This window comes from Labrus bergylta, chromosome 6, assembly GCF_963930695.1.
Source record: "Labrus bergylta chromosome 6, fLabBer1.1, whole genome shotgun sequence".
NCBI lineage: Eukaryota > Metazoa > Chordata > Actinopteri > Labriformes > Labridae > Labrus > Labrus bergylta.
This window is the reverse complement of record NC_089200.1, coordinates 7,384,586-7,401,961: the sequence shown is the minus strand read 5'-3', so window position 1 is coordinate 7,401,961 and position 17,376 is coordinate 7,384,586. Positions and strand designations below refer to the sequence as shown.

Genomic DNA, 17,376 nt, shown 5'->3' with positions numbered 1-17,376 from the left:
AACCAAAGGTTTCAAAGCACAGCAGGATGGACAACAAAAAAAATACAAGGATGAATAATAGAAAAAAAACAACAACAACGACAGGGTATGAAGAGAGACTCTTTTGAGGATGTATGCACCCATGTTGAAGAAGTTGGTGCTATAGTTGAATGTGTGGATGCTTACTGTGAACACAGACTGTAAATGTGGATGTAGCCTCTTGGTATCAAATGTAGAAACCATTGTGGAGGAGTCTTAAATGTGCATTTTTTCTAGTTGATAAAAAGGAGCAACACTGGTGCCAATAAAAGTCCAAATGGATGTAACCCCTGACATGTTTTCTTATAGGTCATTTATGGGCCTTTTTGCCTTCAATGACTGGACAGCTGAAGAGACACGGGAAACGTTGGGAGGAGAGAGGTGTGTGGAGGGCCGGGTTCAAAAACTGAGCCTGCAGCCAGTGCATTAAGGACTGTAGCCTATTGTGTGCTTGATCTACTAACTGAGCGAATCCGGAAAACCATTGGTCGATATTCAGTATTAACCTCTGTAAACTCCAACCGGGCCTGAACACGGTTACCTCTTGTACATATGGCATCATGTTGTAATATGACACAATGGCTTTAAGTCATCAGGAAGCTTCGTTCATTTTTTGATTTTGTAAGTTGGCGTCGTCATGTCCACGTTGCATACCCTACTACAGTGCCGAAGCCCATGTCTTCCAACCGTGCCTGGGCCAAGGAAGTGTATCATGCTTGAGCGCGTTACAGAGCACTCACACTAGTCAAACGAACTGGACTTTTAGGGTCACACATGCATGGGCACGGTACAGATTACCCAGTGTGAGTGCGCCATAAGAGGTTGCTACTGTGGTTGAATGTATTTTGGCTTTACAATGTGTATCCAACCTGTCGTCCAAACATTGTCACTTTTAGTTTAAAAACCCGTCCACATTTTTTCTACTGTACTACCACATCCTCATATTTGTGATATGTCAAGAATAGTCTGTATTTTCTTACACACACACACACACACATACAAAAAGAGAAACCAAAGAGCGAGACAAAGGAAGCGAAACAAAAGGGAAGAGTTGACCTTGCACCCTTCTTCATGAAGGTCACTTTATGTATAATCAAATATTTCATGACTAATATCTTCTCAGGGCAGCTGGAGATTATTCAGAATGGTTGTTTTAAGACTTGCTTTTGTAGGATTATGGAAATAAAGGAGTATAATTCTGTGAGATCAATTTGAGCCGAACTCCTGATTTATTAATGAGAGAATGCAATTAGCTCCCTACTGACACTCACACAAGACTGCTTTGAGCTCTGAGTGAGAGGAGGGACCAAAACAGGAAAACACACTCTTTGACACTTACAGACAGACAGACAGACAGACAGACACACACACACATAGACAGGTGTTTGGACTGACACCTGGGATGCTTCCATCCATACTACATCACAACATATCATTTTCCATTCACTGCATACTCATCGATCTAATCACACACATCCGCTTGTTTGTTTGTTTGTTGTTTGAGACAGTTTTAATAAGAGGATTCTTTGGTCTATATATGGATTATTCAAGACTGTGTTAGCAAGGAGGCCGATGCTAAAACGATTTCTTCCTATGGTTTGTTTTCTCTGCATTTAAATCCTTAATCATTTTACTTAGTTGGCCAACACGAAACACCTCTTTCTTTAGCTGTAGCTCTACATCTCATCAGCTTCCTGTGATCTGCGTTTTCTTTCCCCATGCTGCTCTGAAAACTCAAAATAGCTAAATAAAAACACTCATGTCTTCTTAGTTGTAGTTGTTGATTTACAATGAACTAAGAATGTATCGTAGGTCTTACCTTTGGGCTGCCTCTGTTCATGAAACACCACCAGGTCCAGCGGGTTGTTCAGGTGCTCGGCCACCTTCGCCACATCGTGTCCCGTCAGCCGGTTGGCGCTGTATATCGCTTCATCCTCCAAGTCCGTCCAGAACACTCGGTCCTGAGTGGAAAAGAAAGGGAGAAACGAGCTCGTCATTTTGGTGCCATTTAAATAAAGTGGACGATAAAGCAGGGTTCGCTTTAGGCAAGGCACGTTTATTTATATTGCACCTTTCAGACAGCAGGCGATTCAAAGTGCTTTACACAGGCACAAAAAGCATTTCAAACATTTCCCAAGATGATAATAAAACAATTGACAAAATCTAAGAAGGCAATACAAGTTGAGGTATAAACAGAAGGTAAAAATAAGATTTAGATACAGAAAGTAATCAAAAGAAAACAGTAAAAACGTATTGTAAATACACACATACACAAATGATGTGAGTAAAACAAATGATGTGAGTAAAACAAAGCAAAGCAGGTAAATGTCTCTGATAACCGACATGGTGGGTTTCTTTAGGATGTGGCTACGAATGATCGACAACTTCTTACCAAATATGGTCGTTCTAGTTTGAAAAAAGGCACAGGAGACATGCTACCCATCGATGCTTATCCAAAGATAAAGAAGGAAATATTTAGACATTTGGCAAGGTGGAAAACTTTATATTTATTATCTAAAAGATGTGTAGGAACACTGGATAGCATGCAGAGGCGTCTGGCTGCAACACGAGGCCCCATTCACAACACATTTTTAATATAATATCAGTCCATCAATGATTAAGCCAGCTGCTTCAAAACAACCTTTAGGAGGACTGTAAGAAGAGAACATGACATCCATTATGAACACCAGCCTGGTAAATAGATCTTTGCCCGACTCTTTCTTTCACTGAGTCCTTTGTGTGACTCTGCTGCCCCTGAGCTTTGTGAGAAAATAAAAGAATACATATTGCAGATCCTGACCTGTGAGATCTTCTCTTATCTTTCACTTACGCTTCTTCCTCCGTTTCTGCTCTCCTCTCTCTCTCTCTCTCTCTCTCTCTCTCTCTCTCTCTCTCTCTCGCTCTCGCTCTCACTCTCACACCTCCTCAATATTCTCTTTAGTGGTACGCCAGGATTAACAGGATACACTGCACAAGTGGTTATGACACTTGGTTTCCATGGCAACTGCAGATCGCTCCATAAATGCAGACAAACATCAAGTTAGGAAAAACAGGGGAAGAAAATTAGAGCGAGAGTAAACACTGAGACGCTGAGATCTTAGAAGGGTTTAAAACATTGTTTTGACAGCTCCTGAATTATCTCAGGAATCCTATCAGCGACTTTTTTCCCCCTAGGCAGAGGTTGTGTCTACAGCTTCTCTAAAGGGCAACAACCTGTCGGGGGGTCCGAACATAGCTCTGTCTGCTGCGTGTGTGTGTCAGTGCATCATGGTGTGTGTGGTTCCACCATAGCAGCGGTCCACGCTCCTCTTTTGAGCTGGGGTATCAGTGGACATGACCTTTCTCTCACCTTCTCTTTTTCCATCTTTCTTTGTGCTCTCCCTCCCTCCATCTCCCCCCCCCCCTTCACTCAGATTCAGATAACCTTTACTCATATGACAGAAGCGCTGAAACAGTCAAAGAAAAATATCAGCCATGTTGATAAAAACTAAACTAAAATCTACCATTCAATCTCTCCCTTTGCCTTTCCCTCTCCCCGTGGATTGTCTTTCACCGTGTCTGTCAGTCACAAGCTTCTCCTTTCTCTTTCAATATCTCTCCTGTCAATCTCTTCAACCTCCATTTTTCTCTAACCTTGAATGCTTCAAACAGCGATGGCGACCTGAGCATGTCAGAGCTTTTTCATCGTAGAATCGAGGTAAGCTCTCCCTACACACATCGGCTTGCGTCATTTCAGTCAGCGTTGTGTGTCTCTCTCTCTCTCTCTCTTGGTATGAAGGTACACCACCACAGAGGAAGACTTTTGAGGGTCAGGGGGAGAAAAAGCCTTTGATGGTTCTGTCATGACTTTGTCCCAAAAGAGCCATCGGACAAACGTTGGACTCTTTTGACTGACACATGTGCACGGGGAGATTTTGGTGCCTCGTGCACACTTGGATGTCATGCCAAAAATCTACTACCCACTCAACTTTTGAAGCCTTTGATTTTGTGGGTTTGATTTACATTCTTTCTTGTATCAAATTGTGAAATATCAATGTGGGTTTGGTGTAAAAATCTGTGTAGGAATCATATTAGGAGCAGTTTAAGCTGCATATGCGTATTAAAGTATAGTACACCCACACAGGTGTTTCCAGTTATTTTAGCTGATGTGAGCCCTTATGTGGCCTTTAGGTGTAGAGAGAGAAAGCTTGACTTACAATGTCCTCACTGGTTTGCTGTGGTCACACAAGTTCCAGTCTCTGAATCGCATAACATACTTCTGTACTACTAATATGTTCAGGATGTTTGGTGATTACGAAATCATTCATGCAATGAACAAAGCATTCTGTTTGAACTATGTGGCTATGAACTCCTGACCAAAGAGGACAGTGAGTGATTGGGTCAGAAAAATCTCCCCAAAGAACCACAGTTTGCTTCAGTTATGAGACAGGAGGAGACAGACGGGAACTTAGGCTGTCTTTGGAACGACTGCATAAAAAGTATTGTCCCTTCAATGGTACAGCTAAGCGCTGATTGTGGACATAGCTTCTGGTTCCCCCAGTGAAGTCAATGCAAAGGGGGTTTTAAACCTGCATTCCTTCAAACAGCCAGACGGTGGGGTGAGGGGGGAGGGGGTGGGGGCTCCATTGATTGCAATTTTTTATGAAACCATATGGCAGTTTATGTATTGACATAGAAATAATTTCCGTTTGGTGTTAAATCTCTGAAAAAGGAGACTCTGCATAAAGGCTTGCCTACCTGTGATGGACAACTGGCTGCCATGGCGACCTGTCAATCAGGTTAGACTATTAGAGAGTTTGACTATTACTTTATTTTTGTTGCAGCTTTAAGAGAAAGATAACCAAAGCTCCGCCAACCTTTCTATCTCAGAGGTGAATTTAAATAGAATAAACCATGGAGAAGAAGTGTGAGGGTGTGTGTGTGTGGGCCTTTCTAATCTAGTTGAAATGCTCCTGTGGTTACGTTCATGGCAAACAGACAAATAAATGACAAAGCATCATGTTTTTCTTTCTTCCAGACAGCTTATTCCCATCGTCTTTTTCTTTCAGTCATCGTCCCCCTCTCTCTGGCTTTTCTTCCTCAACTCATCTTATCGTCTTCTCTTCTCCCTCCAGTCAAACAAAGAGGGGATAAACAGTAACGCCATGATACTAAAGCTAGTGAAAGAGAAAACATTATTCTCTGCATGCTCCTGTGATCGACGTGTCCTCAGGGCTCGGTGTCTATAGGCAGCTGGTGGACACAGACGGGAGGGGGTAATGTGTGTGTTTGGCGGAGGAGGATACAGACTTTGATTGTCTTTTCTCTGTTACTGGTGGATATCAGCATCAGTGTGAAGGTTTCGGGATGAGATGACCATGAGAACAGTGGTGTTTAACACTTCGAATGGGCCATTTAACACACTATAAAACTCACACTTGTGAAAGCTCACATCTCTCACAGAGCTCAGAATAGCTTTAAACACTCGTATGTACACGGGTAGAAAAAATGATTGAAAGTCATGATTTGATGTTTTCTTTTGTGAATAGTATGTCGGAGGGGTATATCATATATCTTAAAACAGTCAGAGTTATTCTTAACGACTGGACGAGAAATTACGAGTTAATAGATGATTTTCTTGGCATAAAGTACATGCACTATATTCACTGAGATGGCCCTATTTTAATAAAAAGCTAACAGATACTGTATTTAGTTATTGCAGAATTTGTTGGTGCTTTACATTTTCTCCAGTAACAATGAACACCAGCCGCTTGTGAACAACCTTCACTTAACTCTCACAGCAAAAAGAATCAACCCTGGTGGACGCTCAACACCTGAGAGGCTGATAGCTGCCATGTGACTGGTACTACGATTCATTGACAGAATTCATTGGGTAAGTTTTGTGTCAAGCGTTACCATGCACCCTGGGGGTTCGAATCTGACCTCGGCCCTTTGCTGCATGTCATCCCCTGCTCTCTCCTGTTAACATTTCCTGTCTCACTTCAGCTGTCCTATCCAATAAAGGCAAAAAGGCCTGAAAAAGTACTTAAAAATAAACCATAATCAGAATAGTTTATATAACTTTTATTGATATTCATGGAAGCCCTAAGTGAACATATATTCATAAACTTAAAATTACTCCAGTTTCCAGTGCTACTGAGTAATATCTGGTTGTAATTATTTTACATCTAGACATATTTATGGTGTCATCTCGAGAACTTGAAAGAACACAGAAAAAAAACAGTGCTGAAGAATAAATAATATGTATTGATAAATGTCCGCTTAGAGCTTTGAATTTGGATTAAAACTAATATTGAAAACTATTTGTTTCCCTTTCATTAAGTTCATAAGACGCTCCAGTTAGAAGGCTGTTGTTGATTTATCTTTCCAGATGTTTTAATTAGTTTACAAGAGATAGTCTGCTCATTCTTTTATTGATAATTAACTGGTAAAAAAAAGTTAGAAAATAAAATAAAATTCCTCTTAATGCCCAATTTTGTGTAGACATAAAAAGTTGGTTTAATGGACCGCAATGACAGATAACAAAAATTATATTCATTTTACTTCATTTACGCCAAAAATATAAATAGGAGGCAGAAGCCAGGAAATTGGTTTGACATTTGAGCTGGAAAAATGACTAAATAGAGATTCATTATTGTTTTTTTTTATCAGCATCCTCATGTCATTAAATGTTGCTCCATTATCTGGGGTGACACATGGTGAGTTACACAACTGGGCCTAACTGGGCTAAAGTGGGCCTACGAAAACCTGAAGACAAACAATACTCCCTTGATGCCCATTTCCTAGATAAGAGGCAAACTGAATAAAAAACAAAAAAAAAGACTCTTTGTTTGAGTACACAACTCAAACCAACAACACAAAGTTCCCATTATCGCTGTGCTGGAACCCTGACATTCTGCTGCAGCGCTAAAGGATTTTTAATTTGTTCTGTATCATAAACAGAACAGAACAAAAACCAGAGGAGCAGAGGGTTATTAATCTCTGCGGATGAACTTTCAGAGCCTGCCTCAAACCTTGCTTCTCTTCCTATTTTGTTCTTCACACAGACACACACACACGCACACATATGGAAGCACACACACACATTGAAGCACACACAAACGCAGGCATGCACACTCAGCTGGACATGATGGATGTCCCTTCTTGGCTTTGCTCCTCATCATCACAGTGTGTGTGCAGCATGGAGAGGAATGGAGAAAGCGCTTCCTACTGTTCACATTTCACCTCCTTCCAGCTCCCCCTCCTCATCCTCCTCATCCTCCTCATCCTCCTCCTGCTCGCTCTGCTCTGCTCTCCTCTGCTTCTCTGTTTCCCCCTTCAGCGCCGCTTCACCCCATGGGCTCTAACAGTCCGACTCATTCCTGCCTCAACAAATACACCACGATTAGTCTCATCGATTGCTCTTCTCTACTGCGACTCCCTGATTGTCAGTCCTTAAAAAGATCATTCCTTTTCTGGCTCTAAATTGCTACTTTACTTTTTAAAACATCTCTAATTTCTTCTCAGTATCTCTCTCAGTCGGTCGATTATACTCCATCGACTTACTCCACTTCTTTAAGCTCTTGCAATCAGCCAAACGAGTATATATCTCTTAAGGATATATACTTCTCTAACAGGTTCTTCCATCTCTCACAGGGAAGCTAGCGAGCCCTTTAACATCTCTGGCTTTAAATAAGAGCAAACACTCATGTACAGTTCTTAAATTTGGGGCACTGGTAACCTAAAAATACACAGCCAAGATAAGAATCAACAACAAAGATAAGAGAACGTGGCCTACACGGCAGAGATAAGTGAGGACAGACCTTTTTTTGATCTCCTTGGAGATCTTTTTGATGTTGATGTTTTTCAGGGTTATCATTCCCATTTTCCTTTTTTGTGGTTAGCTTCATTTATGCCATTTGGGAAAGCTGCTTATTACCAATGGATTGTGTCGTCCCAACAACCACCGCCCTACGACCAACCACCACCATCGGATTGTGACGTCACGACAACCACTGCCGTCCTCATTCATGGACATATGCTCTTCTGTGACGCAAATGAGTAACAGAGAGAATCCCTCCCATGATTCCCCTGCAAGCCTTGACGTGACGTTTGGTTATCATTTTGAATGAGAGCCCCCTGGTGGCAGAATTTACATACGGTGCGTTTAAAGAACTGATTTAAGTCTCACGCTTTAATTATGTGTTTTAATTTGTATTTTGTGCCCTTGTAAATTTAAAACGCTGAAATGCTGACTGCTAATGGAAATCAACAACATTTAGGTATTGATGAATGGCTACAAAAAGAGATCCATTTAAACATGTGAAACGCTTTTGAGAACAGGAAAGACTGAAGAATCTTTCAGGGGTTCATGAACTCAATGCTCCTTTACCTCGAACACAGTGAGGGCGAAGGGGTGACCCAGGTGGTGATGGGAGGACAGCAGCACTTTGCGGTTGTCTCCATTCAGATCCACACTGGACAGCAGGTGCAGCTTGGAGTCCACCCAGTAGAGACGTCTGTTTGACAAGTCTGAGAAGATGGAGAAAACAAAAAAACCAAGAAAAGCAATGAAAAGAAAAGAAAAGGAGGACGGAGAAGGAGAAGAATGGAGAGAGAGAGAGAGAGAGAGCAAGAGAGGTCATTGAAGAGAAAAAAAAAAGCCTCGGGTGAGAGGTGTATGAATGTAATGGCCCAGTAGCTACACCATCAATCTTCCCTGGCATGACGTCTGAGGCCCCCGCGCTGAGAAAACACTGATGTAATTGTAATATTGCAGTTTGACTTCTTTGCTTGGGAAAATTTGTTCAACCTTGAGCAAATTCATTAGTCTTCCAGGAGTTTTAATTCAAGAATTTGGCAGCTAAGGCGCCTAATCCAACGGCTACGGCTTACCTTTAACACATTATGCATAAATAAGAAAGTGTAGGTACGCCCTTTATACACATCTTTACTCACATAAAATACAGTTTTACAGACAATATGCCACTATGCTACCTATTGTAGAACATCCCTGAATAACATAATATCTATATATTTAATATAATAACTCTACTCTACATCTCAGTGGACAGCCGACTACCTCACAGTGTAAAAAGGTTTTATTCCACGTCCTCTGATTGTGATGAATTTGCACCAAATGGACTTTCACTCTTAATTTCATTGTGATGATTCTCATGATGCTGAGTTTGATCAGGTTCGACGTAATGCATCTTCTAAGCTGCGTTCACTTCAGAAGAAGTTGATTTAACGTCATCCGGAGTATACAAAGAAGCAAGAAAAGGCACACAGATTTATTTTTATTCACAACTTCACCTCTCCTGACTCAGGGAAAATCACCCGCTCTGTTCGCTGCTGTGAATGAAATCAATGGCCGAGGGACACTAATCCTCCCCGTCTTTCACGGCAGCATAGTGCAAGTCTGGCCAACAACTCCTTCATTCGCTTCGCTCTGAAAAATAATTTGTTTTCATACAGATGTAGTGACACCTCAATTCCCACCGAGTGTGTTGACTATGTGCGTGCCTGTGTTTCTCCTCAGGCAAGGGCAGCAGAGAGAAATTGGCTGGTGCCGCTGAGGGAGTTGAAAAGGACGACGGGAGGTATCGACGGCACAGTGCGGCGCGGCTTATTAATTTGGAGGGCTTGGCGTTCGCAGGCTTGATTGATGAGAGCCAGACACAAACTGAGCTGTAACAATGAGAGCTACTCAGAGGTGGCAGAACCCTGAGTCTGTTTTGGTCTTCGCTCACCTCTTGCTGCGTGTTCTTTTCCCTCTCTGGTGTCTGTCTCTTTCTTTCTGTTCAATTTAATCAAAGCATTTTCCCACCTCTCTCATTCAAAAGCAATACCAGAATTATAAGTTTCTTCATAAAAACTCCTTTTAGAGCTGATTGATTGGCTGTCTTTGTATCAGATTATACTCGTCTCTTCGCCTTGCGTTGCATGTTCAGAGTTGTAATCGTCCTTTCTTACCCAGAGTGATTCCATTGGGCCACTCGATGTGTTCCGACACCAGAACTTGTCGGTCCACTCCGTTCAGCCCAGACTTCTCAATTTTGGCCTGGCCTCCCCAGTCGGACCAGTACATAAACCTGTGAAAAGATACATCAACCAATTCAGCTATGCATGAATATTCAGGTAGCAAAAACATGTTATTAATCTGTCAGTCACAATGAAAGACTTCTCTAGTTTGTGGTCGTTCCATTGTCAGTAACTGGCTAGTGTCCTGAGCACAAAGCGCGCTCAGCATCAGCTGTTTATTTTGTCGCTGCATTCACAGTTGAAAAAAGAGGTTCAACTTTTGGAAAAGTGCTATACTCATCAATGTCAAGTCTGACTCACTAACCAATCAAAATCAGGAAGGGGCATGACTCCCAACGTCAGTTTTCTCGACAACAACAACAACAACAACAACGGTGGCGAAGAAAACTATGTGACACGTCTTTTCGAGGGTCCAGTCTTTTTTTCCAGGTCTGGAGCTTCTGCTTGATCCAGGACAAGAGAACTTTACATAGTTTGGATGTTTTTCTTGGTGATATTTCCATGAATAAAAGAAAAAAAGATAAAAAAGTAAATATTAAGCACACGGAGCTGTACAGTATAAATACGCACTTTGGCCAGATGAAGCTGTTTTTAAATGTGCTATACAAATAAACTTGATTTGATTTGATTTAAATAGAACTGCGATTACAGAGTGAAGTGGAGGTTAACATTAGTAACGTAGAGACAAGGAGTGCTGGTGAGAGATGCTCTAAAAATGAGCTTGTGGGCGCTTTTGCAAAAAATATCTTTGCAAATAAGATCTAAGAAGAAAGCTTCATTGTTCATTAGTACATAATGTGAGCTAATGTTAAATGTACAATCAATATTATACATTTGGGATTATATATTAATTTCCCCTATTTGTTATGAAGAGATTCTGAATTTCTCTCCAAAATCAAAAACTTGATCTTCTCAAACAGGCCTCTGAGACACTGAAGTACAGAAGATAATTTGTTGAACAGCAGGTACCAGAAAGTTGGACCACCCTCAGAAGTGTGTGTGTCTGTGTGTGGCCATAAAAGCTGAGCTTCATTTGCATGTGTTTTGTTCTTTGTAAAGTGGTAGTGAAGAATCCTTGGGGACAAATAAGAGAGGCAGATGAAGCGAAACAGGACCACATTGTTCCTCCAAATAGTTGTTAATCTGTGCTGCACTGAAAATAGTTCTGTTATCATGAAGTAAAAAAAAGTTTTCAGGAACTACTTTTCGATAAAACAACGTTGGCATCGAGTGACACTGATGCCCGCGAGCTGTCCGGCCCTCCCTCCCACTTCCTACTTCCTGCTTCCTTCCCTCTGTCAAACTTTGTACCATCTGTCCAAATCTCCCCCTCACACCCTCACACATCACCCCACTCACCCTTGGTGTGGATCCACCGCGATGGCCCGCGGCTCGCTAAGCTCAGTGGCTATCAGCACTTTCCTCTTCCTGCCGTCTCCCGTGGCGACGGAGATGCTCTTGTTGCCTGAGTCGGTCCAGTAGATGTTCTTGTGCACCCAGTCGACAGCCAGGCCCTCGGGGGAGTGGAGCGAGTCGATGAGAGTCACCTGCTCGGACGAGTCGCTGGCCTTGTTGATGTAAGCGCTGGCAAAAAGAAAAAGATGGACAAGGTCAGAGCGGTTAGGACATCAACTCACTTTGTGAAAAGGCAGAAAAAAAGAGAGAAATGAGATCTATTCATGAGATTTTAAGCTGTCGGTTCCACTTTTCTAATTCATGTCATCAAATACTGACAGCCTTTTTTTAAGCATCTCATTCAGACACACAAGACGTCTTTTTGAATCACACAAAGTTGATTTCAAAGGTCAAACAGTCCACAGGTTTAGTTAAGATGGATAGAAAACACATGGTTTATGGTCTCACAATGGACTCTTTTTACTTATTCTTATTCTGTAAACATTAAGTGCTGCTGTCCTTTCATGTTCAGTTAACATCATTTGTACACATTTGACATTTCAAATGACTAAACAGATGAAACAAAAAACAACCCATTAGGAAAGCGTTTTTCAACCTTTTTTGTACATTTTATACATTAAAAAAATCCCACAGTAAACCACCAACCTCAAGTCTTTTGCAGCCTATCAAAGTAAATAATGAATACACTTCAATGACAATGTAGCTTCTATAATTTAACTAGATGTTTGCTTTGCCTGCCACTACAGAGCACAGATGGCCAACAAGGGCTGTACTGTGTTACATCAATTCTTTTCACCGCCTTAATCATTTTTTTCTTTCTAGACTTCCCAAGGCACACCCGACGATCTCTCATGGCACACCTGTGTGCTGCGGCACAGCGATTAAAATCACGGCATTAGAGAGAAAAGGAAATCTATTTAAAACCTACTAAACATGATAAAAGAACAAAAAATATATAAAAACAATAAAAATGAAAAAGGTGCTCAAGTTTCCACCAATCAGGGCGTATCAGAGAAAGAAATATCAGCCAATAAAACCCATAGAAATCCCAAATAAATAACACTCCTTGAATTAAGCCAGGGTAAAAACTAAGTTTTGGAATTCAATAAATACATAAATAATATGTTGTATTGTACGTATGTGTGTTTACCTTTTCACACACACCACTAAAGGCTTCAAGCTTGTACTTGTGCCTCATACTCTTGGATGTTGGGTCTGCATTGTTTGGCCCAATCACACAGACTTTCTCTTAATTTGTACCACCTCCTTATACTTACCTCGTTATTCATCTTAACGTGTAATTTTGATAAGATTGGGTCTGAAACTGTAAATTCTTGCATTTTATAAAGATGCTAAAGAGGGCCTTGTGTGTTTGTAAATGAGGCAGAGAGCTGAGACAAAGATTGAGTACTTTTAAACCTTGGAACTTGTCTTTGTGTCCCACATACCAATTCCACCGTGTGGGGAAATGGGTGTTCTTTACTTTGGGTAATGGTATGTTTGGGGCGCCCAAACCTGACACCTCTGTAACAACCTCAGGCCTCTCAGCAAACAGCTCCTCCCAGAGAGATTGAGTCTGTCTTTATTTATCAGGAGCTTACAAAACAACCTGCCTCTTCCTTTGGTTTTATCACGCTCTCTGTCTCCTCAGTCTCCCTCCATTTGAACCCTCCCCTCTCCACTTTCTCTACGTCCATTGCTTCTCTTTCCTGTTTCCTCCTCAACATCTGCACATCATTCTCTTCTCTACATGAGGGCTGTTAAACAAGACCATCTCGTTAAAAAGTTGGGCAGGTCCTATTTGCACCCCTCTGTCAAGAGTTGGCAGAGGGTACAAGACTGACGCACAAATGTCAAGAAGAGCTTAAATAAAAGAAAGGGGCCGTAGAGGTAGTTGGAGCGAGGGTGGAGGTAGAGATGGATGAGTCAGGGACGCTGAGGCAGATTGTGTTGTTAATTGGCTGTGTGACTGTTTTCCACCGCGGACATCTCCACCTATTTTAGGGGAGAGTCAGCCTGCTGCTGTCCTGAGAGAGATAATCTTAGACTCTCTCTCTCTCAGGTGTCCCACGGTTTGGATGTAACACGGAAGCAGTGGACAAAATCCCTCGTGGTACTGGTGTTACAGCACTTTATTTGGGAACCTTTCAATTACAGACAACTGCGGGAAGTAGAGTACAGTTAACAGATTTACTCTTAATGATACTTGAGACCTATATTTGAAAACATTTTATAATTTCCTTCCTTCAAAATAAAATGTATTTTCTTTAAAAACCCAAGTGCTACGCTCTCAAATTGTATATTCAGGATATAAGTTGTCAACACATTTGGATGCTTTAGGATACAGGGCTTCATGTCGTTTTTTGAGAAAGCCGCGTATGTTTTGAAAGATGTCGGTTATGCGGGCGTGATGGCGTTGAAAGTGATCAATCATAAAATACCAAACTCCATACAATCCGTCTCTTTTTGCACCTTTAAGAAAAAGCTAAAGACCCATTCCTTTCTTGAATACCTACAGACTTAATGATATAAACGATGATGATAATGATGATGATTTTGATTATGTCAGTATTTAGGATTGCTTTGATGCTGATTGGTACTCTCTCAAAAGTGCACTTCCTGTCAGCACCTGTGTCTGACCGCGCTTAAAGCTGTTCATTTGCACTTCCTAACGTTGCTTCCTCCGCTCTAGTTCCTTCCTTGTGTTGTTCTTACTCTCTGATGTTCGTCACTTTGGATAAAAGCATCTGCTAAATGCATTGTGGAAATGTAAGAATAATTTAATAGCACAATACAAAATTCCAATCACATCAGATATATCATAAATAAAAGATGACCAATTCTCCAACACTTGACTAAGCTATTCCCAGATGAATGGAAAGTTTAAGTTCCAAGTTTAGTTCCCATAGCCGGCACTGAACAGGTTGTTGGGATGAAAGCATGGCAGAGCAGAGTGAGGAATTAGACAGAGACAGATGAGTCCAGGCCCGGCAGCAGATTGCATCTTTAATTGGCTGAATCCTTGTTTGCAACAGACGTCTCCATCACAGGAGGAAGTTAACAAGTCATCGACCCGGAGCTTGCTAATAACTAGGAATTAGCCTGGAAAACCACGGCGTCACAGTGAGGGACAATGAAGAGGAATCACTTTAAGATACACACAGCTGTTTACATTCAGTAAAACGCTCCTTATTAAACGCTGCGGGTGGTTGGGGGATTTACTTTGAGATGTTAACTTTTCATATTTTTTACCAAGAAATAGGCTGTTTCAAGAGGTTCTATTTTCCAGTGATATGATGAAAGATAAAAACAATTAAAAAAAAGGTTTAAAAAGTTTTAAAAGAAAAGGTTAAAAAAAAGTTCATATTCAGATCTTACAGCTTAGTTATTTGAATTTAAAAAAGGTTTTCAGGTCTTTTAATTAAAAAAAAAAAAAAAAAAAGTCAACACTAGCAAACATAATAGAATTTAATATATGACAACATTTTTTTGATGTTCTGCAATTAAATTGAACGCAGAGTTTATTCCAAGACTTCCTTATAAAATGCTGTACTGGTAGTTAGGGCCTTTATCTTAATACTTACAGGATGTTTGTGTTTCAGTATTTTTTTCAGTTGTCAACCACATGGACATCTGAGTTGCTGTCATCAACACTTGACAACATTTCTGTGGCAATTATTTTTTTTCCCCTGGGAGGTTGAATTATTTTTTCAATCTTCTAGGCTCTGATTGGTCAACAGAATCTCTTACTGGTTAAAACTAGTAAGGAGGACCTACAATGGGGCTGTCAGTGGCTGTGTTTGCCTGCATTCAATTTAATTAAATTTTAATTGTTTGTTTTGTTTTAATGAATGCTTTGTGAAAGAGGGGCAGATATTATAAGATGAGTCTTCTTTCTGCTCCTTTTCATTCAAAATTTGGGATTTTATGTTTGTTTGTTTTTCTTAACTTTATTGTTTGTTTGAATGAAATAAAATTTACAAAAAAAAAAAAAACAGCCATCTGCACTCTTTAGACTTCTATGAACAAAAACAAACATCATGGCTGAAAAATAAAAAAAATCATGCAAAACAGAATCAGAAGATTTTTTTTGTGATAAGCTTATTGTAGCTTTGAGGCCTTTTTAAAGTAATATTAGGGTGGAAAGACTCCAAGTTCATTCAATGATACATACTCACTTGGTTGCTCTTTTAAAAACGAGTCAGTGCTGTTGAATGTTCTCGGGGTCCGATGTGCAAACTAAACTGTTGCAGGCCGTTTAAAGTGTCAGTGTGTGTTTGTTTATGGCTGCTTCTGAAGTCGAGTTCATCCTAGCTGATGAGTTAATTTGTCCTTCCTCTGTCACAAGCCCTTGAGTGTCTCACTGAGTTTGTGTGGGAGTTAGTGTGTGTGTGTGTGTGTGTGTGTGTGTGTGTGTGTGTGTGTGTGTATGCAGATGAGTAATGGTGACGATTACTGAGGCAGTGAAATTAAGAGTGAGCATATGGTTCAGCTGAGATGATAGAAGGCCCCTCCCACTAGCTGTCAGCCATCAGGGTGACACGCACATACACACACACACATACGCACACAGGCACATGCACGCACACACAGGTGCTGTGTAATGCTCCATAGTGTGTGTAATAGTGTATGTTCAAAAACACATACTGTGCGTGTGTGAAGGACAAACAGCTCCACCTTTAGCTGTCAAACGGATGAAATAGCCCTCCAGGTGTGACTGACGCACACAAACGCGCACAAACGCACACAAACGCGCACAAACGCACACAAACGCGCACAAACGCGCACAAACTTCACCTCCAGGTGTGTCAGTCTCACTACCAGAAGGTGTCACAGGTTGAAGCTGACAGGCTAGACGATGGATAGACGAGTGTGATCAAGAGAATGGTTTAAAAAAAAAAGGAGAACGCTTTAACCAAACTATTAATGCCCTGATTCAGTTCAGGGTACACACCGTGGCGATTCTGGAGTCTGCTGGGGCCCGAGGGAAATATTTACAGGGGGCCCCTCCAAACAGCGTTCATCATCATGTCATAATGATGTGACACCAACACATTTTTTTAAAGCGGAAGTTAAGTTATTAAAGTGTCTCTCCCTCATATATAGGGCCAGACAAGCATATTTCAGTCATTCAGTATTATGCAAGTGAGTGCTGACGGAAGGGGCCACTTAGGGGGGGTTTCCTACTGTCAATGCAAACTTTAGAAATTTTGAGCCACTGCTGTGTTTAAAAGCGTATCAGCCGTTGAGGGTCCTCTACCTGCCTGGGGCCCCTTGCCTGTTGACAAGCAGCGCCTCTATGTACACAGTTTTGATTGGCTCCATTCTCAAGCTGTTCCTCCGTTACATTGTGTGTGTGTGTGTGTGTGTGTGTGTGTGTGTGTGTGTGTGTGTGTGTGTGTGTGTGTGTGTGTGTGTGTGTGTGTGTGTGAGAGAGAGAGTGTGTACCTGTATATTTTCCGATGGTACAGATCACACCAGAACATCTTGTTGGTGGACACATCGACATCCAGCGCCACGGCGTTCTTCAGCGTCGGAACCACCTGAGCGTACTCGCTCTTCAGGAGGTCGATGCGACGGATCTCGTGGCGGTTGGTGAACATCAGGTACGGACTCTTTCCTGATGGAGTGAGACAGACATTCATTGCCATTACTTACTACCTGACATCAGCGAGATTGGACAAGTAGGCCACGACGCTCTGGTGGTGGGTGGAGACCTTTGACAGTCATTTAAATACGATTGTAACCCCAGTACACATTTGTCATTCTCACATTACTCAAAAAGACACGGGCCATTTGTTATGCAGTCAATCATAATTGTGCTGATGTGTATGCGACAGGGAACACGCGCTGACCTTGAGGATAAAGCAACACCTGCAGCAGACTTCCTAAACATGTGAGAGGTGAACCTGCAGGACT

At 41.4% G+C, this 17,376-nt stretch overlaps 1 protein-coding gene across 5 annotated transcripts in view; it reads right to left on the bottom strand.

The window, feature by feature from the left end:
* The window catches only part of lrp8 (low density lipoprotein receptor-related protein 8, apolipoprotein e receptor), a 181,571-nt gene that overhangs the window by 18,404 nt on the left and 145,791 nt on the right, over positions 1–17,376 (bottom strand). For all 5 annotated transcript variants that reach the window (XM_020633705.3, XM_020633707.3, XM_020633706.3 and 2 more), the window contains exons 10-14: positions 16,906–17,077; positions 11,401–11,625; positions 9,973–10,091; positions 8,390–8,529; positions 1,838–1,979 (exon numbers count right to left, since the gene is read on the bottom strand). In XM_020633705.3, the coding sequence (XP_020489361.2) occupies positions 1,838–1,979; positions 8,390–8,529; positions 9,973–10,091; positions 11,401–11,625; positions 16,906–17,077 (798 nt within the window). The remainder of the gene's footprint in view (positions 1–1,837; positions 1,980–8,389; positions 8,530–9,972; positions 10,092–11,400; positions 11,626–16,905; positions 17,078–17,376) is intronic.